General features: G+C 32.1%; 1 protein-coding gene across 1 annotated transcript in view; it reads left to right on the top strand.

Moving 5' to 3' along the window:
* The window catches only part of LOC145248050 (cilia- and flagella-associated protein 184-like), an 80,606-nt gene that overhangs the window by 40,511 nt on the left and 12,457 nt on the right, over positions 1-27,638 (top strand). The window contains exons 6-9 of the mRNA XM_080109785.1: positions 2,559-2,620; positions 8,253-8,403; positions 13,280-13,473; positions 17,346-17,465. Coding sequence (XP_079965911.1) covers positions 2,559-2,620; positions 8,253-8,403; positions 13,280-13,473; positions 17,346-17,465 — 527 coding nt within the window. The remainder of the gene's footprint in view (positions 1-2,558; positions 2,621-8,252; positions 8,404-13,279; positions 13,474-17,345; positions 17,466-27,638) is intronic.

Raw genomic sequence — 27,638 nt, 5'->3', positions numbered from 1 at the left:
ATTTATTTTTTCACCAGTTAACAATCTTGCGACTTTATTCGTCTTTGTCATCGTGGGCTTTCCTATTCTCCTCCGCATGTGAAAATTTATAATTGATAAATTCGACCCTGAATCGAGTTGCACTTTCACTTCTTTATTTCTGATTCTCACCGTAACATATTTCCTTATGTTCTCTGTTGGTGAAGGGTCCATTTTTGCAGTTTTTGCTCTTTTTTGTTACTTTTGCTCTGCATTATGAGGCCTTGTGCCTTGCTCGCTTGCATAGGTCAAATATTTTCCTTTGATACTGACATACATTGTACCCATGAGGTTCTCCACATTTGCTACAAGGAGTCCTAAGATTTTGTCTATCTTGATAATTTTGTGAAGGGTTCTTTTTGCCTCTTGGTTGGTAATCACTGGCGGGCAAATGTCCTTTATTTTTTAAGTGTATCTTTTTGACGTGAGTGATACCTGCTTCCTCTACGTTTTGGGAATCTTGCTTCATTGCCACGAATGCTGATAATCTTCAGCTAGTTTCTGAAGCGCTAAATCAGGTTCTAATTCCAATTTATTTAGAGCATGACGTCTTATATCGGCATCTGTTGTGGCTATCAAACCTTGTATGAATATTAGACATTTGAAATTGTCTGCCGTAAATGACGACAACTTGAAATCGTCACAGTGCTTATTAACTATAGATGCAAAAGTCATATAGTCCTGACTCTCCTTACATGTAAGATTCATACATTTCCATCTTTTATGAAAAAGGCTTCTTTTTGGACAGTATAAATCCATTAACAGTTTGACTGCCTCGTCAAACAACAATTTGTTGTTTTTTCTTGATAAAATATATGAATTTGTTATGTTTGGATCCACCTAACTTCCGTAGCAATAAACAAACTTTCATTTGATCCATCCATGAACTGCAATCAATTTTGAAAAGGTCTTCAAATCTTCTGAAGTATTCCTCAAACACTGTGTCATCCTCAGGAGCATAGTTAAATGTATCAATAGCTGACCAGATCGCATTTTGGAAGAAAGCCGTGCTGGTTTCTTCTCCGCTGTCATTAAAACTTGCATTATCAAATCCAATTTTTTCTCTGACTGGTTTTGTTGCTCTAAATGTAATTTTTTCAATTCCGATATTTGTTCGTTCGTTTCTTTCTTTTCTCTTTCCTGTTTTTTTCTCAAAGTATTTTGCTAAATCTAACTGCTTTCCCAATATTTATTTGTTCATTTTTTCCTTTCTCTTCCCTGTTTTTTCATTAACTGCTTCTCTTCGTTTTGTTTCTGTATTGGCAATTGTTCTTCTCGGAACCTTCTTTCAAGTTATAATTGTTGACTTTGTTGGAATTTCCCCATTTCCAACATCTGTTTTGTAAAATCGTCCATTTCGTTTTTGTTTTTTGTTTTGTTTTTTTGAAAGGTTTAGAATTACATAATATGACAAAATGATTTTTTTCAGAAACATCATTCGTTGATTTACTTTTCCTATAGTACCAACTCTACAGAAAAAAAAACCTTTATAAAATTTGTACCTGGTTATTTAACAAATATTTCTTTCATATATTTATTTCCTCGTGTTTGTATTTATCAAAAAAGCAGTAGATTGTGTCTGCCATTTTTTAATTTTTGTAATGAGTAGGTACTGGGTTCAATTCCTTGTTGATCCTACACATTCTTTTCCTCTTTTTTCCATAAAAAGAATTAATTATTTATCTGTGAAAGAGAGTTTATAACATTTATTTAATATTAGCTATTCTTTTTGATTTCTGTGCGAAAAAAAAAATCCTTTTCTCGTTAACACTTTATTTGTCGTGCTTAGCAAAATCGTTTGTTTTCTTTCTTCTTCTTCTTCTTTGATGTGCAGTTTGTCGACCAGTGAAAAGTTTATTTTAATCGGATTAAAATCCGACGTCTATTTAATTTGTGTGAAAACTCACTTTAGCCAGTAAAATAAAATATACTATGACTTACTTACTGCATTTGCGTGAGTGAGTTTTCTTTTGCCAATGTAAAGAATACAGGAACATGTTAAGCAGTATGAGAGGAACATGTTTGTAGCATGTGGTTAAACATGAATGTCTCCCTTTAGTCTCTGAAACCAGTGGTATTCATAGGACTGATTGATTCCACTTAGTTCTCAAATAGGGGTGATTTGTACTCCACAACACTTACTAATTTTTAATGCCGTATTCCGGGGTTCTACTGTATATACAAGATTAGTAACATATAGCTAGCCACTCCTTCTCTGTTGAGGTCCTTAGATGCCAGAAAGCCTTCCACTCTAATAGTTTCTTTCTTCAGATTGATAAACTTTGAAATTCTCCCCCTGTTTCCTGCTTTCATAACTGTACAAAAGTTTGGATGTAATGTGAACAGACATCTTACTGCTCAATTCCCCACAGTTTCCTGTCAGACACGATCCTAAGTAGTAGCCGTTCCAAATGGCAATATGAATTGTTTGAAGTGAAAAAAAAGTAAAAAAAAATAAGTAGTAAAAATGTAGAAACATATATATAAACATAGATGACTATTTGGAAATATTTATTTATTTTTTGTTATTTACATGAAAGAAAAGGAGAAAGGCTCTGATGAGGATGCTGCTGAGCGGACAAAACTTATGGAAAAATACCAGGTAAGAAAATCAGAAATAGAAACATTTTTTTTTGATTAATTTCGCTAAAACAGGAACAGATTGATTCTGTAAATGTGACTAATTTAATCTGCACATTCACCAATAAAGATGCTATCTCAAGCTTCAGGGTAACATAACTGTGAACTGACCATACTACTTCAACTGTTCTACTCAACTCAAGAACTTTTATCCATTCTTTCAACATAATCAAACCATTGAAGTTTCCTTTTCTGCATGCATCTCACTATACTGTCTAGATTTAATCTTCCTCTGAAATCAACAGGTCTAAGCCTTTAAGATTCACCTTATACATCATTCTCTTATGTTTTCTCTCCATGCAATGCATGTTCTCAACCATAACTAGATAGATTTCACTTCCATACAGTCAAATGTTTTCATAAATTAAAGTAAAGAATTAAGTTGGGTTAAAGTGTGAAGTTTACATTATTATTACACGATCATCCTTCAATTTCAGTAAATATACATTTTCTTCATAATCCTCTTCCTCATTCTTATCATGATCAGTAGTAACATCAGCAACAGTTTTACATCCAGTTTATATGTAGGCATGTATTAAAAGAATTTAAGACATTGACTTTCAAACCAGGTATTTATTATCCCTTGTCCTCTTAAGTTACGGCATAATCATGTTGACACATCAGTTTTTGTCAGATCACCAAAGTTAAGTAACGTTGACTCTGGTCAGTGCTAAAATGGGTGACCATTTGAGAATTCCGGGTGATTTAAGTGCTCTCTGTTTATCTCAGCATTCTTTTCAGTCGTCTTGAGCCTCTCCTTGCCATCGGACCCAAGCATTCAGAGATTCAGGAGAGGCAGTGCCGATTGAGAGAGGTTGAAGATTATATGCTCAGCTACCCTTGCAGGGATGTCCATTGTCTTTTGAGACTGAACGGAGGCATCACATCTCTCTAGTCTATCTTTATCACTTCCTCTCATCTGTTTCTTGGCCTTCTCATGTAAACTGAACCTGCTGCCTTAACTGTTCTACATTCAACATAATCAAACCAACAGTCTTCTGTTTTGTACACATCTCCTTATACTATCCAGATTTAATCTTCCTTTGAAATCATCAAATCTAGGCTTTTCATTAAGACTCCATTCTCATAGCAAGTCTTTAATCCTCACTGGCCAGATTTCACTTGCAAACATCATCACACTGAGTCACATAGACTCTTTCCTTCAATAATTGTGGTAACACCCTCTGGTTATTAAAGATAAAATTCTCTGAACTAACTCCATACACTCCTAACTCTTGCTGCCATACTAGCACCATCTTTTTTTTTTTGTTTTTTTTTTCATATTCTTATTAGTTTGTTCAAGCTGGGAATTGAGCATGTGCTCCAATGGTATCACCAAGGTAACAAAACTAATTGACAACCTCAATAACTTCACTACCTAAACAAGCCATGCATTCGTTGTCCCCCTCTGGTGTTGGATATGAGATGACACCACAAAAAATAGTGAAGAAATGATGAATGTGAGGAGTGTGAAGGGCCAATGTTGCTTTCACATTTTCGCCAAGTTTCAGAAAAATCTAATGGATGGGGCAAAAGTTATGGGGTAAAAAGTGTCATTTTTTGCAATTTTGAGCTCCGAATCCCTGTGAAAATAGACAAACGATGCAGTTTCACGCCTTAAGACATGTATATTTGAATTCAGCACCATGGAAAACCACTGACATACATATCAAGTTTTTGAGTAATATGAAAAAAGAGCTCCAAAAAGCCCTAAAAGTCCCAGAGGGATGTGAACCAGAATTTTACCTGAGTCACCCATACTGAATTTATATTAAGAACAATAGACTCCACATTTTGACCAAGTTTCAGAAAAATCTAATGAATGAATCAAATGCTATGGGGCAAAAAAGTGCCATTCTGGGCCATTTGGGGGCATTTTTTACCTTTTTTGAGCCCCTGGGATATGCAATGGGAATTTTTGCAAAAAAAATTTTTTTTACTTTGACATCTATTTAATATTTTTTTTTTTTTACATAGGCATCACCACTTATCAAGGCTAAGAGGCCACTCGAGGATAAGGGTTAAAGAGTGTATAGTAGAAATTGGACAATATAGTAATTGTTAGTAAATGGAAATTCGGTAAATGAAATGCAACTTGTGGCAACATTTCAGGAAAAACTAATGGACGGTTATCTGGCAATAGTCTGGGCTAACGGATGCACAGATGTATAGACGCACAGAAGCACGGATGCACAGACGCCACTGAAAACATAGGTCCCTCTCCAATAAATCAGGGGACCAATATACTTTGTCCACATCTGAGTTCTCATCTCTATTATCTTACATTTCATGCATATAAACTGGTTATTCTATCCTAACCTACCATTAATTCTACTGCACTTCTTGTGTACCCAATACTCATAAGTACCACAAAAGCCTGAATTGCACCCGATTCTCCTTCCATAAACTGAGGAGGAAAAACTTCCTCTTTTTTGAAAGTGAAGATCAGTAGTTGTAGCATTGAGCTTCTCAATGCTACAACTACTGATCTTCACTTTGGCCCTCAAAGTCTTTAACTTAACAAGTAGGTCTTCCATTGTTTCATAGGCAAGTATTAAATCATCAGAATCTCTTCTGGACAACTCATATGAAACTCCATGGACATAAATGAAAAGCAACAGACTTTAGAGCAACAGATTAAAGTTGTCATTAAATGTGCTGTTAATTCTAAGACAACCTTGAGAATTTCTCTTGAACAACTTTCAAGAACCATTTAATTTATGTAAAGTTTACAAGACAACTTCTCCTTGCATTCTCTGAAAAGCTTTCTCTAGATTCACAAAAGCAAAATACAGGTTCTTCTTATTATTAAGCTACTTTTCTTATATTTGTCACAGGGTAAATATAACACCAGTAGTACTTTGTCCAGACATAAAACCAACTACATTTTATCTATACTTGTCTGACTTCTTATTTGTTGCTTGGTTTTTTATATCTAAATAAAACCATAAACATGTTTCATTAAATAAATAAAACAATAGTTCATTTTATTATTTGGCTTACTATTCTGTCTTCATTTTCAATGTTTCAGCTGATGTAATCACCGACTTTTTCAAAGTGCATTTAAAATATTGTGAATATGACTAAAATGGAAACAGGGATCTGAATAATATGAATTATCTTCATTTGAACAAAGAAAATGTCTGCACCATTTCGTTTACTATTACTTTCCCTTGCCTCTGCCCCACATTCTGGATAGAGAGCAAGAGAGAAAGAAAAATAATTTCCCTTGTCTTTAACCTGCATATATAATGCATCACAAAAGTAAGTACACCCCTCACATTTCTGCAGATATTTAAGTTTATCTCTGCATTTGACAGCACTGACAAAATGACACGTTGACACAATGAAAAGTGAGAGTAAATTTATTCCCCACCTCCAATAACTCAAAATATAACCATTAAAAACTAAGCCCCTGCCAACAAAAGTGAGTACACCCTTAAGAAACTATGCCCCTAAATGTCCAAATTGAGTACTGTTTGTCATTTTCCCTCCATCATGTGACTCATAAGTGTTACTAGGCCCATATATGCATAGGGAGCAGGTGTTTTCAAATTTGTAGTGCAGCTCTCACACTCTCTAGTGCTAATCACTGATAGCTTCAACATGGCATGACATGGCAAAGAACTCTTTGAAGATCTTAAAAGCCATATTGTTGTGCTACATGAAGATAGACAATGGTACAAGAAGATAGCCAAGGTTACAAGAAAATTTCCAACACCCTGAAACTGAGCTGCAGGACAGTGGCTAAGAACAAACCTCAGATAGGTCATCCAAAGAAGCTGAGTACACATGCTGAGCATCACATCCAAATGCTTTCTTTGAAAGATTGGTGTAGAAGTGCTGTCAGCATTGCTGCAGAGATTGAAGAGGTGGAGTGGGGTCAGTCTGTTAGTGCTCAGATGCACTCTACATCAAATTAAGGTGCATGGCTTTCACCTCAGAAGGAAAGCACTTCTGAAGATGCGACACAAGAAAGCCCACTGACAGTTTGCTGAAGACATGTCAACAAAGCACATGGATTACTGGAACCATGTTCTATGATCTGATGAGATGAAGATTAATTTGATTGGTTCCGATGGCTTCAAGCATAATTGGTGGCGACCAAATAATGAGTACAAAGATGAGTGTCATACCTGCAGTCAAGTATGGTGGTGAGAATGTCATGGTTTGGGGCTGTATGAGTGCTGCAGGTGTTGGAGAGTTACATTTCATTGAGAGAAACATGAACTCAAACATGTACTGCAAAATACTACAGCAGAGCATGATCCCCTCCCCCCAGAAACTGGATTGCAGGACAGTGTTCCAGCATAGCCATGACCCCAAACAAATCTTCAAGACAACCACTGTTTATTGAAGTGGCCGAGGGTAAAGGTGATGGACTGGCCAAGCATGTATCCAGACTTGAACCAAATAGAATATCTTTGGAGGATACTCAAACGGAAGATGGAGCTGCACAAAGTCTCAAATATCTGCCAGTTTCGTGACGTCATCATGGAGAAGTGGAAGAGCATTCCAGTGGATACATGTGAAACTCTGGTAAACTCCATGCCCAGGAGAGTAAAGGCAGTTCTAGATAATTATGGTGACCACATGATATATTGACAGTTGACATGGTGTATATTAATATTAACAACATTCCCTAACGGTGTATTCACTTTTGTTAGCAGAGGTTTAGCTTTTAATGGTTACATTTTTAGTTATTCTGAGGGGAAAATAAACTAACTCTGCTATATAAGCTGCACACAGACTACTTTTCATTGTGTCAAAGTGTCATTTTGTCAGTGTTATCCCATGAAGAGGTATACTTAAATATCTGCAAAAATGTGAGGGATGTACTCACTTTTGTGATACACTGTATATAGAAATATGTATGTTTATGTTTTTAACATCATAAATATTTTGTAGGTATTAGCTCCCTGCACTTAGAGAGGAAGAGAGGGAGAGAGAGAGAGAGGAGGGGTATCAGTTCAAACCTTACCTGGAAAAGAATTATTTTTACTCAAACAAATTTAGCGTGAGTCAGACGAGGAGGAAACTCTTGTATAGTCTCAAGTCCTTATACTGCTATTCAAATGATCAAGTGCTAATAACAATCTATTTGATATTCACTGGTGAAAAAGATGGTGCCCTCTTTTTCTCCTTTCTTCCATTGCCTTTGGCAGACTGACTCTAAAGAGAGAGTGAGAAAGAGAGGAGAGAGAGGGGAAGAAAAAAGACAGTTTGGTTTATGCATTTAATAGCATCATAATTCTATGCCTGTTGCCATGGCTCAATCATTATGCTCGTCATGCTTGGAGACAGAGTTTATGGGTTCAAACCTCATGCAAGATCATAATTATTTTTATTGTTAATTTTCTTCCAAAATAAACATAGACATTTCGAATTACAATACTGAGTTTAGTTTTATATTAATTTTTTTCCTGTAATCTATGTAATTTAGCGAAATTAGAACCGATGGAAGACAGAAGGTCACTAAAAATTGAATCCTTGAAGAGGATAAAAATAAAGATTTGAAAAACGATGCCTTTTTACAAAATGGAAAAAAAAAAATGAATTCCAATTACTGATGGGCCAAAACATTCTATTTGCAGAAATCTATTATCACCCGTGATCAACTTCAACAGCAGAATGCAATAGTCCAACAAAAATTGGTAAAATTCTTTAAGATGAAGAAAACTGATGACAGCTGTACAGATGCAAAGAATGTAGCAGATCTTGAGCAACGTTACCTCAAACTGATGGGTAAGCTATATATATATATATATATATATATATATATATAACTACTTAATTTATTCACATAAATTTAATATACGAAAGTATAGATTTATGCGTAAACTTTAAGTATTTACTTCAAAAGTGCTCAATACGTAGGTAGAGCTAGTTAGTAATTTACAAAATATATATGGCGATTAAGCTACACTGAATATTCTGCATTTCATCCAACTATAGGATAAGCCTGACGAATCCTATAGTTGGATGAAACGCAGAATATTCAGTGTAGCTTAATCGCCATATATATTTTATAAATTACTATATATATATATATATATATATATATATATATATATATATATATATATATATATATATATATATTTAAATAAGGAAGTAGTCACCAACAATGTGTATTTTTTAACATTATTTTATTATTCCATGTCTTGATTTCTCATTGAGAATTATGTTTAGATCATTGTAATAATGTTTTTAAATCATTGAAATCGTTTTTAAGAGTCCCCTTTAAAAAAAATTTCAATTATTTAAAAACAATGATCTAAACATAATTCTCAATGAAAAAACAAGACACGGAATAATGAAATAATGTTAAAAAATACACATTGTTGGTGACTACCCCCTTATTTAAATATACATCTTTCTTCCGTTGGAATTTCTTAACCCATTTTATATAAATATATATATATATATATATATATATATATATATATATATATATATATATATATATATAGTCATGGTCAAAATTATGAAGCACCAATAAAACATCGAAATTATGATTCAAACTGATATATTTAAAGGTTAAGAATAGTGGCGTAAACATTAATAAATCTATTCTACCAACAATCAATATATGGAATGTCATGCTTTTGCCTTCATAACAGCTTTCATTCATTTTTGCATATTATTAGCTAAATTGTTGCAGGTGGTAGGATCTATTTTCTGCCACTCTTCACAAAGTTTGGCCTCTAATTCTTTTATTGATGAACATTTGTATATTCTCACTCTTTTCAATAGGATTTAGGTTTGAGGATAGAGGGGGCCACTTCATCACTTATTGTAATCCCATTAAAACTTTTGACATATGGCATGGGGCATTGTCTTGTTGAAAGATTACATCACTTGGAATGTTATTCTTAAATATTTTAGTCAAAGAATTTTGGTAAACCTATCCCAGCATGTTAGTACAAATTGTGGAGTTCATTCTGTACTCACATGTGTACAAGAGTTCAGTGCCTGAAGAAGCTATGCAGCCCCAAACCATTATGTTTGACAGTTAAAAACACACAATCAGAATGAAATGCCTCTCCTTCCCTACTGCGAACATAAGTCACTTCAGAGGTGCCAAAAATCTGATGAAAACATAAGAATTTGCTACAATTTTTGAATAGATGTTATGGATGTGTATTCACATAAAAAGTTCAATTGTTCCTTCCAAAGGAAATAGAAGCTATTAACTTATATCAAAGTTACTTTGATCAGACCAAACAACGTTGAGCCAATCATCAGCTGTCCAATTTTCATGTATTTTTGTAAAGTCCAGTCGTTTTTTTTTGGGGGGGGGGCTGAGACAAGTATGGCTTTTTTCCTTGTTTTGCATACTTTTAATCCCGCTTCTAATAATCTTTCCACTGTTCAAGCTGATATGTTTTTGTTTGCATCCTCCTTAAGTTCAACAACAAACTCTGAAGAACTTTTCTTTCTATCTGCAAGGGATGCTTTTTTCAAAGATCTGTTTTCCCTGGCGGTTGTAGACTTTTTATGGCCCTGTCCTTTTTTTGTTTTTAAAAGACTTTGTTTCTTTGTACCTTTTGATCATTGTTTGAATTCCCTCCCTTGAAGATTCCATCTGTCAATTTCTCCCTGAGAATATCCTTCACTAGATAAAGCAACAATGTGTGCCCTTTTAATCTCTGAAAACTGCTTCTTTGGAGGCATTTTCAATTAAATATACTATTATAGCACTGGCAGGAATCACATATTACCTGAAAAATAAGAAACAACTTTTAGTATGACAATGAATCATTTTGAATATTGGAATGAATTTAGTATCAAACTCAACTAAAACTCTTCAAAGAGGTTTTAAAGCAAATAAATACTACAATCTATTGTTAAATATTTTACATTTGCTCTCAATTGTTCACTGTACAATTCTTAACCTTTAAGTGAGTAGGTTTAAACTATTATAGTTTTTTTTATAGGTTCTCAATAATTTTGATCATGGCTGTAAATATAATTTATATTACTGTTTCATATATATCATATATATATACACACTTATATTACAAGTTGATATATGATATATATTTTTTTATTTCAGTGTTTACTTCAATGATGCCTAATACATGAATAAAACTTAGTAGTAATATAAAAATCTTATGGAAAGTAAGCTACACAGAAAGTTTTTGCTTCATTCCACGAAGAAAATCGTCAGGCCAACTAAAAAAATTAACATTCTACCATCACATTTTATTTGTAAATAATTATATATATATATATATATATATATATATATATATATATATATATATATATATATATAAATAAATGCCAAAAGTTTATATTCCAAATTTCATGTTAACCATCTTACAATGTATTCCTTTGTTTATGTTAACATTCACAATTCTTGACGCAAAATCATTTACTTAATTATTAGATCAACTAATGAATCTATTCTGCTCTTAACTCATCAGAAGGAATAACAACTATCAATCCATTAAAATAAAATAAAATGCATTTGGGCATGATTACAAAATCCGAAAGTCTGAAAATAGGAAGAGAAGTTGCAATTACTTTTTATTTTAACTTTTATTGCGCCATTTTGAATTTTCAAGTAAAGTCACTAAAATGGCATAATAAAAGATTAAAAAAAAAAGTAATTGAAACTTCTCTTCCAATGTTTGGCCTTCAAAAATTGTATCAGGCCTTTTTCATAGTGTAATGTACGGACTAACTAAGGAAGGGACAAGCACAATATTACATAGATTATTAATAAATATAAATATATTCGTATAGATAAAAACACACGTTATTGAAATAAACATTTTTGTCGAATATTACAATTACGTGTTCACTTATTACAGTGTTGTTCTTCACCAGAAAATTGATTAAAGAGGAAGTGTCGAACATTTGTAGCTGTTGTAACTATTTACGCAAGCTGAAAAACTGTCATTGGTTTATGTTTACGTTAGCAGAGAAACCCGACGTTGCCTGGGATTGAATTAGGATCAACGAATGTTCCACACTTCCAATACTTTTATTGTCATCGAAATTGGTGAAATTGCCTATTTTTCAATCAAATTAATTGATTGCCTGCTCTAGTTGGGGACCCACGGTTGTTCCCTAGAAGAAATCTTCACACGTCTCACTACAATGACTTGTAGTCCACAATACTTTGTAGTCCACAATACTTTGTAGTCCACAATACTTTGTAGTCCACATCACACTGTAGAGAACTTAATGTTGATTTTATAAAATTATTTTTATATAATGGCTTGCATTAAATTTTAAAATGAAAAAGTCAAGTATCATGGTTCAGTTGTGCTCTAAACAGAAACATTCATTTCGACTTACCCCCCTCTCCGTCTTATTAAGAAACCTACTGTTGATTTTATATGCTGGGCCTTTCTGTCTGTGCGGTGATAAAACTTCTCAAATATACTTGTGATGTTAGGCTGTGTTAACTTTGATTAAAATTGTACTATTCCTTCTTTAATCAGATTTTTTCGATTATCGATTTTCCAATACAAAACCTATCCAAAAACACTCCCAGATGCATAAAGTACATTTGTGTGAAATTTCAATAAATCAGCTTAGCTGGTCCGGAGTCCATGGAGAACGAATCCACATACACATAAATGCACACATAGACAAAATATTTTTTATATATAAGTAGAGATATTTTAGAACTAAATATTCAAATGATTCGGCTTATCAAGGTTTTTAAACAGCATCTATAATTATTAGATTCAAGTAAGATTCCCTAAATTTCAATTTCTTCTTAAGCCCCCTTAAGCTTAAGCCTTAAATTTTAGACATTTTCTACAATCCAGATCATGTAATGGATTTTGATCGAAATTTGAATAAGGGTTCTAGACATAAGATTTAGTATTTTTATATGTCGATTTTAATCTTAATGGGAAATAAAAGTAGTGTAAAACTGTTTTGTTTGAGGAATTGATTTTATTGTCCTGCTGTGATGGACAAAATTAAAATCCACTATTCAGTGGGATAACAGTTTGAACCAAGTATTATGCAATAATTCATTTTTTTTAATTATTTCTAACACTTTAAGAATATTTTAAATATGATTTCCCTTAAAGTAAATATAGTATTATGGTGACTACAATAGCTTTAACGAAGAGTAGGATAGTCAAATAAGTTACAGAAGATAAAAGATAACCAATGACTCCCATTTTCTCACACTTTTGTAGGCCTTGTGCCCAATTTGTTACATAACATTTTTAATCTTATCGCAAATAAATAATGACAAGTGTAGTATCTGTTCATTTTTTTTCTATAATTCATCTTTTCTATGTTTGATCAATAAAGGAAAAATCCTTGTAGACAAAGTAATTTCAATTTTTGTCTCAATCTAGAGTACCCCTTTTTGGGGGGGGGGAGTTTAATTTCCCCACATTAAAAACCGATCTTATGTCTAACTGTATCCTCATTGGAAGGCAAGTAAACAGGGACAATTTTTTTTTTAATACTTTCAGGCATGACTATAGCTTTTACTTGTTGGTTGGTCTGTCAGGCTTCCATTTAGTCTTTCATAGTTAAGTCTTTTTTTTTTTTAATAAATCTTAATATTCTAAAAACAAAAAAAAAAAAAAAAAAAACTGAACAGGTAAATTTGGTTTTTGTTGTTTTAATCTCAAAGCCCAAATTGAAGAATTACAAGTGGAGCAAGAAACCGAAAACACTGCACAAAGTCAACGAACAAATGAGCTTGAACTTCAGTATAACGAGAAGAAGAAACGTATGGAAAGCGATCAACGGAAACTCCAAGATATGAAGAAGTATGTGGCCCAACAGGCCATAAACAGTCGGTCAGGGAAACCAATTCCTGAGAAGGTAAGTAACCACCATCTGAAAAGGTGAAGGAAACTATGAAGTATTTTCACTACTTCGAGAAAAAATGGGGTGAGGTTGGGAGGGGCTTCTCTAATTTTAAAAGTATGTAATTTTTTAAATGAGAAATGATAACTTACATTTTTTTCTATTTTGTTTTTGTATGTATGTGATGTGGTGAGACAAAAAACATGTAATCTTGAAAATGAAAAAAATGAAAAAATGAAAAAATAAAAAAATGAAAAAATGAAAAAATGAAAAAAATGAAAAAAAATGAAAAAAAAATGAAAAAAAATTAAAAAAATTAAAAAATTAAAAAAATTAGAAAATGAAAAAAAATGAAAAAATGAAACAATGAAAAAATGAAAAAAAAATGAAAAAATGAAGAAAATGAAAAAAGGAAAAAAATGAAAAAATGAAAAAAAATGAAACTCATTAATTTTTACATTTGGTCAAGTTTGTTTGTATATAACACTAGCATTTCGGCCCAGCGTTGCCCGGGTGTTTGGATGTGTCTGTTTAACAAAAAAAATATGTGGAAGTAGGAAGGCAGGCTCGAACCCGTACCACAAAGGAGGAAAAGAACGGGGTAAAAACCTAATGTTTATGCTGTTATGACCACCGCCAAACCGGAAGTGACATTTTTTTTAATTAAGGATAGGATAACTTTAAAAAATATCGGCGAAAAAAAGTGACCCCCCCTGAAGAAAAGTGCTTAGTTAAAGGGGAAGATATTAATGTTTTTAGCCAATTTTTCGGTATTTGTCATATGTAAGGTCGAACATCAAAACGATACTGATCTTGATAAAATCCGTCGCCTCTATTGAAAGTTTAAGGCAGACATCCAAACATATATACATACATACATTTATATATTGGTAACTAAAAGTTTCGACCCAAACTGATGAAAAAGCTTGCCCTATCTCTGAATACCCTTTATGTAAAATTTCAAATATTTAGACCAGAAATTGTCTGAGTAATTTGGAAGAGACCGCAGAGGTCAATTTTTTTTAAAACTTTGATCCCTTTTTTGACCCCTTAAAATTTATTGTTTTTGGCTCAAATCAAGTGATTAAGTTAGATCCATGTCCAAAGAACCTATATCTAAAATTTCACGTGTTTAGACCCAAAATTGTCGGAGGAGTTTGGTAGAGTTCTCAAAGGTCAAATCGTTGAATTTTGACCCCTTAATTGCCAAATTTCTGTCCGAAAACCAATCACATCGATTTTCCCAAATATCAGTACCCTGTATATCAAATTTCGAATCTGTAGGCTTAAAATTGACAGAGTTATTGTGTACACAGACACACAGACACGTTCACTTTTATAGATATAAAGATAGCGTCTATATTGCTTTACCAATCATCACAGAACCTAGTCAAAATATTGGTTATTGTCTAACAACTGATTTAAATTTGGACATATCTACACTAATGGTCAAGGTCATGGAACACGTTAAGTTACACTTTTGGCGATAACTCAAGTCTGTTAATCATAGAGGCTCACTATTTGGCATATATTGTAGCCAATGAAGTTCCACATTTTATATGACCTTCATTTTGAAAATTTTAGTCATGGCCTAAATTTTAATGAAATTTCTCGACTTTATTTTCTAAATTTGATTCATGAATTAACAGTAGCTCTCATGTAAAATTTCAAGATCAAATAGTTTTTGAGTGATTACCATTTTCATGGCATAAATTCTAGAATACTGCATACAATTTGGAGAAATAAGATTCAGATAAGACTTTAGTCCATTCTTACGTCGTTATGCAGACATATGCAATCTCAATGTGCTTGTTCTCTTTTGTTTTTAGGTTCATCTTCTCAATTATTTTTTAAAAGAATAAACTAATAATCCATAATCTTGTTATTCTCCATCTCTCCTGAACAGTAGCCCAGTCTCATAATGGTAAACCAACACTAATAATGACATATATGCATAATCTTAATATCACATCCTAATTTTTTTTTCAGTCATGTCTTTTTGCACTGTTTTTCTCTTCGTTCCTTCTTCTGTTGGTTTCATCTTGACACTTTTTGTTTTTTGTTTTGTTTTTCTTCTTATCATATTTACAGATGAAAGTCTGAGCATCATTTAATGCTTAGATTTTCATTGTGATATGGATAAAATGTGAAAAATGATATAAGAGCTGCAACTAGCGTTCACTTGGCAAACAAACTCTTGCTTGAAGGAATCGATATCCACATATGGTGGAATGGTCACTCATAAACTAGCAACCAATCAGAAGCCAGAAAATGAACTTGCCTATCTAAGCACAATAGAACGTCCCAACCTGCTTATATACCAACTCTCTAGCTTCTGATCTCTAACTATTTAGTTATTGCTCATTTGATCAGATAGCCGAAATTCAATAGACTGGGCTAGTATTTAGAAGAGATCGAGAAAGATTATTTATTTTTTGTGCTATCTATTGTCATAAGAATCTCTAATGTCTTGCTCGACCTGCAAAATTTATCTCCAATTCATAAAAATCTGATTTTTATAGTGGCTATCCAAATAATCTGTAATCTATTTTCATCTCTCCTAAATATTAGCTCAGTCTAATACTATAGAGTGACCCCCCCCCAAAAAAAAATGGCATCCATGTAATTATTAATAAAATTCACAATCCTTCCTGCAATCCAACCATATTTGATACAGATAAACTTCAGTCTATGAGAATTTGTTCACTAACTTTAAATCATGAATGTGCAACAATTTTTGTTTTATCACCATTCAATGATATGCTGGGATACTTTGGTGATCATCTCATCAGAATAAAATGTGATTCTGAATGAGATTCATATTCATTGGACCTCAACGCTTTAGATTTTTATTTAAAAAATTCAAAAATAATGTTCATCAAAACAATCACAAATCTATTTCTAATATGAAGAAGGTTATCACTGCCAAAATCAAAGCAGTACCAACTCTTATCCTTAAGTGACTTTTGATCTTGATACATGATGACTCATTGATAAAAAAAAATATGTGTAAGGTATATTGACAATTTTGCACATTGTGTGCTTATCATTAAGCAAAGACTGTTTGACATTCATAATTAAACCTTGGTGTACAAGTCAGGCATAGACTGAAGTTTATTTGAACTAAATATGGTTGAATAGTAGAAAGGATTTTATTGAATATTTCTTAGGTGGAATTTTTTTTGCGAGGGACACCTTGTTTAAACGAACAGTGAAATGCTTGCTTAAATTTTAATCAGCATTTTGATAAATTTATTCCTCTTGCAATATTATAGCTAAATTGATACCCCGGTTTCTGTCAGAATACTGAAGTTAAGCGACGCCGAGCTTGGTCAATATTTAGGTGTGTGACCATTTGAGAATACCAGGCGCTGTCAGCAAATACTTTGTCCAAGTGTATAAATTAATTACTGGGAGTATAATCAATGACCACACTTTTCCTGCCATGGAAATGATTCAGCTGTTCAGTTTAATATTTAAGTCATATATGTCTTCGACAATCAGTTTGACAGTAACTTTCTTGCTGAGGTATGATTCTGTTCAGCCCTAGGAGATCCACCTTCCCATGTTTTACCTTCTCTCCAAGAAAGGGTCAGTTTATTGCTTATCGCTTGAGGCACTTTTATCTATTGTGGAAAGCTGACAAAGCTGTTTAGGCATTTTGTATAGGCTTCACCTACTATGTTGGCTATTCAAAACCATCTTGACCTTGTGTCTAAAATTTTGCAGTGAAGGTAAATAAGCATTGCTTTTTCATATTGTTATGAAGTGCTTGTAGGTGGTCATAATGTGATTCCAGAATTGGACATAATTGATCTCTCCTTCATCCTTCCTCTAAAATAAACGACCCTTTATCACGTTAATTGTATGTTCTTTATTCCTGCCAGGACATTGAACAATATCTGGCAAATGAAGAAAAAAAAGATACGGAATTGGATAATGTTCGCCTTGAAAACATCAAACTCAAGAATCGATTGAAGAAAAAAGAACTGCAACGTAAATCAAAGGTTGGTAAATTTATTCTTCTTAATCTTTTTATTTTTTTGTGTTGTTTTCCTACCAGTTGAAATTCCTGTTACAGCACTTTCTGTAGTATTGATTGTATATAAACGTTGTTATTTATTTTCAATAATTAAAAAAAAAATTTGAGAAATTTAAGTAGAAAGTTTCCAAGGGTAAATGTGGTATTATGGTGATTGATTATTCTAGCTAAGAAGTAGGATAAACATTTTTAGTTATGATGGCAAAAGATAACTAACAGTACCCATTTTTCCGCACTTTTGACGATCTTAATGCATAATTTGTTTAAAATGTTAAAAATGTAAATTTTTTATATTTTTTGCAAATAAATAATTTAAAGAGTAGTGTCTGTTCTATCCCATTTGAAGGAGGTGAAATTCTTATTGACTAGGACAATTCTTATTTTTGTCCAATCCAGAGTGTCCCTTCTGGGGAGCTGAATATTCTCCACATAATAAAAAATACCTTGTATTTAACTTTGCTCTTATAGGGAACTAAATAAATAAGAATACTCATTCCATATGGATGAGACACACATGGGCTTCAAATTTGCTTAATATTTGAGATGCAATTAAATTTTAAATGATGTAATACCGACTGAAATTTCATTAAAAAAGTAAAATGAAAAATAGTTTTTAACTGGAGACTGTCATGATTCCTTCAAACCGTAACTAATGAAAAAAGATAAATTATGCATAGGAAGCATATTATTCCTACCAAATTTGAGCTTCCTAGGTCTAATAGGCTAAAAGTAATTAACTGACATACAAATATATGTAGAGAGAGATTTGTTTCTCTTTTATTTTGCAATTAGAAATCAATCAATCAATCAATCAATCAATCAGCAGCAGTTTAACATTCATTTTATATACTGGCATGTGTTGGATGGCTTTAAAAAATTGACTTCCAAACCTCTCTCCCTCGCTCTCTCTCTCTCTCTCTCTCTCTCTCTGGTTAGATCTTTATTTATCACCCTTTCTCTCAAGTCCATTTTTATCATTTCCTCTCATGTTTTTCTTGGCCTTCCTTTCCTAACTGACCTCAACTGTTCTACATCTATTAAACTAAACATGCTCATTTATTCATTAAATGTGATACTGACAGTCTCCTATTCTGCAGATATTTCTCTGTACTGCCCCAATTTAACCTTCCTTCAAGGTCATCAAATATAAGCCTATCTTAAAGACTCACATTACATATTATATATATATATATATATATATATATGTATATATATATATTTATATATATATATATATATATATATATATATTTATATATATAAGTATATATATATATATATATATATATATATATATATATATATATATATATATATATAAATGTAATGTTGGTTCGTTAAAAGTGAATAAAACCATATTTCTACGTTACCAATTTAATTGAAATTTTCATAAAATCTATCTGTAAAGTCAATGAATGTTTGCATGTTATTAAAATAATTTTACATTGCGAATTATAAAAACATTAATTAAAATATAAATATTTTTCGAAGTCGTTTCTGCGAGACTGCCCAATAATATTTCTGGTAACTTCCGTTTCGACTACTCTCGAATTACAAGATAAGTAAAAAAAAAAAAAAGTTACTCATGCAGACAGTGATCCGTGCTGAAATAATAACGTTATTATTAAAAAAGACATTCTTAACATGGGGAAGGGAGGGTGTTTTGTACCTATTCTGTACTTTAACCTTACAATTGAATAAAAACATATAAAACTTTAATTAAAAGCGGAAGTACGTTTTAAAAAATAGCGCGGATCACTCTCTGCATTAGCACAAAAAAAAATCCCATATTTTAAAAATTTAAATTAATTTATGTACTTACTAATTTTTAAATTTTAAATACCTTTATTTATGTTAAGGCTTTTCACTCATGAAACATTATGTTTTAATTGTTTAGTTTCTTTTCTTTTTTTGTTTACATAAAAAAGTTTGTTTTAACTTTTTCTAAACTATTTCATTTTTACGACATGCCTCAACGTATTATAAACATCCTAACCTCCCCATGTTAAAAAAAAAACACGCCCTTCCATAAACCTCGAAAGCCGTTCTTAATATGGGGAGATTGGGGGGTGTTTATTCCGAAAGCCGTTTTAACATATGGAAGTTAGGGTGTTTATAATATGCTGGGGCGAGTCGTAAAATTAACGAAGTTGCTATCTATTATTTATTGTAAAAATTGCTTGAAATTTATTTATTTGACAAAAAAAAATTTACAATTTGGTACTCCTTGGGTGTTGAGTTCTATGGCGACCAGCAGAAAAAAATAATAGTCGCTCCCTTAGTCCCCACCCCACCCCGCACGTAACATCTTTTATTTACTGACGTTGCCGTAACTAAACGATTATTTGTCACATTTACAAATATTTATTTATTTATTTATTTTGAAAAAAAGTTTTACTTTTTATGAATATTAAAAGAAAAATGGGTACTCATGCAGAGAGTGATCTGTGTTGAAATAATAACGTTATTATTTAAAAAGCCATTCTTAACATGGGGAGGGGAGGGTGTTTTGTACCTATTCTGTACTTTAACCTTGCAATTGAATAAAAAAAAAACATGACTTTAATTAAACGTGGAAATACGATTTAAAAAATAGCGCGGATCACTCTCTGTATTAGCACCAACAAATGTTACTAAACATTTATTAATAATTTCTCACTTTTACAAAGATTTGATTTTTAATTTCTTTTTAAATGACGACTTTTTTTTTTTAATAGTATTTGCGGATGGGTATCTTGACAACCCCCCCCCAATGGTGTTTATTCCGAAATCCGTTGTTAACATGGAGAGTTTGAGGGTGTTTATTCTTTATTCTGAAAGCCGTTCTTAACATTTGTGGAGGTGGACCTAATGTAAAAAAAAAAAATAAATAAAAAAAAACTAAATCATTTACTGATAACTTCTCAATTTTACAAATATTTTTTAATTTACATGCGCGGATGAACAAATTGTTGCATAGTGCGAAAATAAAACGTTTTTGTAATAAACTTCGGGATAGTTATTTGGGTAAATATTTACATTTAGGTCCACCTCCACAATTTTCTTTTTTAAATGACGACTTTTATTGATAAATAAATGTACTTCTTCGCAACTTTCATTGATAAATAAATCTACTTCTCTCAATGGGCACTGAACCCCTCCCCTTTTTTTAATAGTATTTTCGGGTGGGTATGCTGACAACAAATATCAGTTAAATTTTGCAAATAGCCCCCTCCCCCTCCAAAAGTGGTGTTTATTCCGGAAGCTGTTCTTAAGATGAGGATGTTGGGGTGATTATAAGGTGGACCTAACCTAAAAATAAAACAAAAAAATAAGACAAGTTTTTTAAATGATTAAAATAATTTCTCACTTTTACAAACATTTTTACATGCGCACATAAGCAACTATTTTTTTATTAACTTTTTTTTACTTTTTTTATCTAAAAATTATTAAATTTCAATGAATAGAATAATAAATCATTTATCATTAATATGTGTTTTTGGTTTTGTGTTGAATGAAACTTTTTTTTTTTCATTACAACAATAATGAACCAATTTAAATCTTCCGGCATGCGTTTAAGGGTTACGAAATTATCAATAAATCGTTTAGTTACCAAGCCAACCTCAATAAATAAAAAAATGTTATGTGCGCATGCATTAGCCTTGACTAACATGTATGCATTAGCCTCTCTGTTTCTAACTCTCCCCCTCTCTCTTTATCTAAGGGAGCGACCATTAAATAAGTATTCTGGTCGCCATGGAACTCAACGCCCAAGGAGTACCTAAAGTGGCACTTATGCACTTATGTTATCGTGCTATTTTTTAAAATAGTATTTTCATGTTAAATTCAAATTTTACAAAATCTTTTTCTTTTATTAATTTGTTTGGTGAAAGTACAGATAACCCGGTCGGTTTCTAATGCATGGAAAATCTACCCCCCCCCAAAAGGGTTACTCTGGATAGTAACAAAAAATTAAAATTGCCCCAGTCTCGAAAGATTTCTTCTCTACTGAACGAGGAAAAAAACGGTGAAGTGTAGTTCACCTGTTTCTCTCCCCCTCTCTCTTCCTCTCTTAATATCTCTCTCTATCCATCTCTCCCTTTCCCTCTCTCAATCTATCTTTCTCTCTATATCACCCTCTCCATCTCTCTTTGAGCCCCTTTCTCTCTCTAACTCCCTCTCGCTCCTTTCCTCTGTCTTATCCCTCTCTGTTTCTAACTCCCCCTCTCTCTTTATCTATCAATCCCTTTATCTCTCTATCTCCTTCTCTTTCTCTATTTTCATCTCACTTTCTCTTTTCCATCTATATATATTCCTCTCTATTTGTCTATCTCTAATCCCTCATCCTATTTTGGTCTCCTAAATTAATTACAGTGAATAAGGCATTGTCAAAACATGGATAAATCATATTTTAGTCACCTAATTTACTGACTGTGAGAATAGAAGTTATTTGGAAATTACTGCTACCTTGAACAGCACCAGAAGTAACTGGTAAAACCTTTCTAATTAAATTGATTTTGGCAGCCATTTGGTAACAAAATGACATAGCCTTAGCCCTTGCTGCATGAGGAATACCTGTGACCTTGCTGCCAAGTAGAAGAATTATTTATTCTACTTTAAAACATTCAATTTTTCAAAAAATCTCATGTTCAACATCTCCAAAATATCCAATATGGGGAAAAATATTGCAGAAATGCAAACTTATTGTTTACGATAAATGCACAATGGTACGCAAAAAATCACTTGAGGCTCTTGGTCGATCCTTGCAAGATTTGCGTGGCAATGTCAGACCATTTGGGAATGCAGTAATATTGCTTGCAGAAGATTTTAGACAAATGTTACCTGTTATTCTTCAATCAATATCAGCAGATGAAATAAATGTTTGCCTCAAATACTCTACTTTTTTGTTCCATGTGAAGACATTAAACTTAACTCAAAATATGCATATCCAGTTGCAGACTGTTCGATCTGCACAAAAACTTTTGCATCACTTGTGGGAAATTGGGTACGAAAAAGTGCCAGCTGATCAGAGTTAAGGGCAAAATTCTTTGACTTTTAACTTCTGTAATTTCTTTAATTTTATTTCATCAAAAGAACAGTTAGTTTAAAAGGTTTTTGCAGATATTCAAATTATAAGAATTCCACTTGACTGAGTGAATGAGCTATTCTTGCAGGTCAATACAAAGACGCCCATGAACTTAACGCTATTATTCAATGTAAAATTCCAAGTGAGGTAGTCAAATACAAATCCATCGACACTGTTGTGAAAGCAGATAAAGTGGTTAATTATCCAACAGCTATATTTGCCAGGGATGCCACTATTATTGCAACTGAAATTTGGTGTACTAATTATCATGTTGTGAAATATAAACCAATCCAAGCTTTGTTTTTTCACATGGACAATTTATGTTACGTATTCAAGAGTTACCAAACCAGAAATTCTCTATATCAACTAAGAAAATGGAACAACAAAAACTGTGTACCCATGCAAAATGGAAAATTAAACCTATAAGAAACATGCTTTTTCTCATTTTGGAACTTTTTCCATTGCGCCAACTTGAGCCAAAGCAACGCGTGGCAGGGTACAGCTAGTATATATATAAAAATGTAATTCTTGGTTCGTTCAAAGTCGATAAAATCATATTTCTACATTACCAATTTATTTGAAATTTTCAGACAATCCATCTTTAAAGTCGAGGGATGTTTCTATGTTATTAAAATAAATAAACAGATTAGGTACAAAACATCCTCCCCTCCCCATGTTAAGATTGTTTTTTTTTAATAATAACGTTCTTATTTCAGTACGGATCAATATGTATGAGTACCCAATTTCTTTAATATTTAATTTCTTATGTAAAAACAACTTCTGTAAAAAAAAAAAAAGCAAAAAGAAAACAAAGAAAAAAGTGTATTTTCAATTTTGTTAAAAAAGGTTTTCTTAAAACAAAAACAAAAAAAGCGTGCTATTGCAGAGAGTGCCACGCTATTTTTTAATTGTATTTCCACGTTTAATTAAAGTTTAATGTTTTTTTTATTCAATTGTAAGATTAAAGTACAGAATAGATACAAAACACCCTCCCCTCCCCATGTTAAGAATGACTTTTTAAATAATAACGTTATTATTTCAGCACGGATCACTCTCTTTTTTTAAAGAAAACCTTTTTTTAACAAAAATTGAAAGTACACGTTTTTTTTATTTTTTTTTATTTTTACATAAGAAAATATATGAATGCTTTTTCTTTATTAAAGAAATTGGGTACTCATGCACTTATTGATCCGTGCTGAAATAACGTTATTATTTAAAAAGTCATTCTTATCATGGAGAGGGGAGGGTGTTTTGTACCTATTCTGTACTTTAACCTTACAATTGAATAAAAAAAAAAGGTAAATTTTTAGATTAGGTCCACCTTCACAATTTTCTTTTAAATGACGACTTTTATAGGGTTTCGACTATGCTGAATACGGAAATCACATTTAAATTTTGCAGAAATAAGTAGTTATCAAGATATAAAAAGTTGTATAATGCATTGTAATCTCTGGCGGCCATCTTTTTTACGCGCGTGCGCACGCGTCATAAACAAATCTACGCGTGTAACAAAGATGGCCGCCAAAGAAAACAACTACTTATATCTCGATAACTACTTATTTCTGCAAAATTTCAATGCGATATTCGTATTCAGCATAGTCGAAAACATATAAAAGTCGTCATTTAAAAAGAAAATTGTGGAGGTGGACCTAATCTAAAAAATACCGAAAAAAAACAAAACTTTAATTAAACTTGGAAATACGATTTAAAAAAATAGCGCGGATCAGTAAGTGCATTAGCACCCATTAATCGACTAACGTGACCTTATTGCTAAATAAGTTCCGGCTACGATGTTGAACGCGCCGTTCATGTTGTTTTTTTTTGTTTTTTTTTTCAAGTTAAATTCAACTTTCACAATATCTTTTTATTTGTTTATAATTTCACAATATCTTTTTTTAATAATAAATTGTTAGTTAAAAGCACAGAATAGTTACAAAACACCATCCCTTCTGTATGGTAAGAATGGCTGAAAAAAATAAAAATAAAATAAAAATATTAGGTACTCATGCAGAAAGTGATCTGTGCTGAAATAATAAGGTTATTATCTAAAAAGCCATTTTTAACATAGGGAGGGGAGGGTGTTTTGTACCTATTCTGTACTTTAACCTTACAACTGAATAAAAAAACATATAAAACTTTAATTAAATTTGGAAATACGATTTAAAAAATAGTGCGGATCAGTAAGTGCATTAGCACCAGAAATTGTTAGGTGAAATACAGAAAAGTTTCTACCAAGAAAACCGTTATTTTTTCAGCCATTCTTACCAAGGGGAGGGGATGGTGTTTTATCACTATTCTGTGCTTTCAACTAACAATTTATTAAAAAAATAAAAGGTAAATTTTCACATTAGGTTCACCTCCACAATTTTTAACATGAGTAGGTTGGGGGTGTTTATTCTGAAAGCCGTTCTTAACATGGGGAGAATGGTGGTATTTATTCCAAAAGCCGTTTTTAACAGATGGAAGACAGGTAAAAGGTTAAAACACGTGGTTAGGCATAGGTGTTGTTTATTCCGAAAGCCGTTCTTAATATGGGGAGGTTGGGAGTGTTTATTCATAGCCGCCAGTGAATTATAGTGCATAGTATAGGTCTTTATATCTTGAAAACTACTTGTCTCTGCAAATTTTAAATGAGATTTTCTTATTCAGCATAGTCGAAAATTGTGGAGGTGGACCTAATGTAAAAAAAATACCCCCCTAAAAAAAGATATTGTGAAATTTAAATTTAAGCGCGATACCAAAAATAAAATTAGACAGAAAAATACCGCCTTCAGGTTTGTACTTGCACAAAGACTTGAAAAAGTTGTCAACTTAAACAAATGTATAACAAGTAAATATTTTCGAAGGCAAGATAAGTTACTTTTCTACTTAATTGGATAATTTTTAGTGTTTTTATTGGGTTTGTACTACTGTACATATAGATTCAAAAAATTTGTCAAAAAATAAAAGTATAACAAATATTATCAAAGGCAAGATATGTTACTTTATTACCAAAATGGATAATTTTAGTTTTTTTAATGTAAAATGTTTATTCGGCTCGAAAAACACAGCGTTTACTGCTATATTTGAAAATTACAATTGGTGGCAGACTCTGTGTTAAACACGTTAAGTTTGGGAAAAATGAGTTAAAACTAAAAAAACTATAGAAAATACTGTTAAAAACCATCAAATGCATGTCTGCCTATGTCACGGTAACATATATTGAGTGAGTTCCTGACAGTATTTTGTATAGTTTTTTAGTTTTAACTCATTTTCCCAAACTTACCGTGTTCAATACAGTCTGCCACCATTTGTATTTTTCAAATATACTGATAAACACTACATGTTTTCGAACCGATTAAACATTTTACACAAAATAAAAACACTAAAATCTTACCCAGTTAGGTAGAAAAGTAACTTATCTTGCCTTTGATAACATTTATTTGTTATATTTATTTTTCAACGACTTTTTCGTTTCTGTGTTTAGTAATACAAACCCGTTTTATTTACTGTAACGTTTAGTTGACTCGAAAAACAGTGTTTATCAGTGCATTTGAAAAATACAAATGGTGGCGGACACTGTTGATGATGTTGAATTTGGGAAAATGATTTAAAACTAAAAAACTAGACAAAATACTGTCAGAAACCCACCGAATATGTCAGCCTATGTCACGATAACATATAATCAGTGGGTGTCTGACACTATTTTGTATAGTTTTTTAGTTTTTAACTTATTTTCCCAAACTTAACGTATTCATCAGAGTCCGCGACCATTCGTCTTTTTCAAATACATCGATAAACACGGAGTTTCTCGAGCCTATTAAACATTTTACATTAAATAAAAACACTAAAAAATTATCCAGTTAGGTAGAAACATAATTTACCTTACCTTTGCTTTCATTTATTTGTTTTTGGACAACTTTTTCGAATCTGTGTATAATAAAGCCCCCCCCCCCATCCAAATATTAATTAAAATCTCACAATTTTCAATACAATGACAAAAAAAACAAAAAAACTATTTAGCGTTTCAACATTTTAGCAACGTTCAGCTTAATTCACTGAATGTTGGTCGAGCCCAATCCATGATTGACGGTAACTTCCGAAGATCTGGATCCAATTCTACCATTTTTTTTCATTTTCGCCTTTTTTTTTTACTTTTTGGAGTGGATTGCTGTACTAAGAATATAAGAAACATGCATTTTCTCTTTTTATTAGAATTTTCCATTACACCAAATTGAGCCACAGCAACGCGTGGCAGGGTACAGCTAGTATATATATATATATATATATTAAAACATAAACAATTACAGTTGGTAGTTACAAACAGCCATCTGTTTCAATTAATGAGACTTCATCAGGTGAACCTGAACCATCTGATGCTAAAGAAAAAAAAAAAAATGAGCTCTTCAAAAAAAAAAATGCAAAAAGGTTATAAGTTGCGATCTCTCTAAAAAAGAAGTATAAGAAATGGAGAAGTCATATTTCCACCTTTTTGGAAAATCGGTTAAAACATTAGCACAATTTATATCAATAGCTGGATCTATAGAAAATTTAAATTTGAAGTTATTAAAATTAGGGCGTATTTTAACAGAACAGTAGATTGTGTTATGGATGGTTGGTTGATGAAAACTGAACATCGAGTTTCCTTAAGCATGTCTGTTGATAAGCTGATTGTTGTGTGTCAAAGAAAGTTGAAGGGTTGGGAGGGGGGACGGATTTAATAAAAAAGAAATAAAAATATAGAGATAGAAGACTAGTTAATAACGAATTGAATATGGCAAAGAATCGAAGAAAGATGAAGATAAAAAGAGATTAGGAGTAGGGGAATTGAGAGAGAGAAAAAGGAAAAGATGAAGTCTCATTGACTGAAACAGATGGCTGTTTGTAGCGAATAAATATAACTGTTTACCTTTTAATAAATAAATAAAAAAATTGCCCTTGTTATTGAGCACTATCTAACAACCTCGTTCAGTTCATTAGTTCATACTTTTGAATATCTCAAGCCTGGATTCCTTTCTCTCTCTCTCTCTCTCTCTCTCTCTCTCTCTCTCTATATATATATATATATATATATATATATATATATATATATAT

The sequence above is a fragment of the Euprymna scolopes genome, chromosome 26 (assembly GCF_053919585.1).
Source record: "Euprymna scolopes isolate OS-2025 chromosome 26, ASM5391958v1, whole genome shotgun sequence".
Taxonomy (NCBI): Eukaryota; Metazoa; Mollusca; class Cephalopoda; order Sepiida; family Sepiolidae; genus Euprymna; species Euprymna scolopes.
Note: the sequence above shows the minus strand (reverse complement) of the source record. Positions and strands in the feature narration are given on the sequence as shown.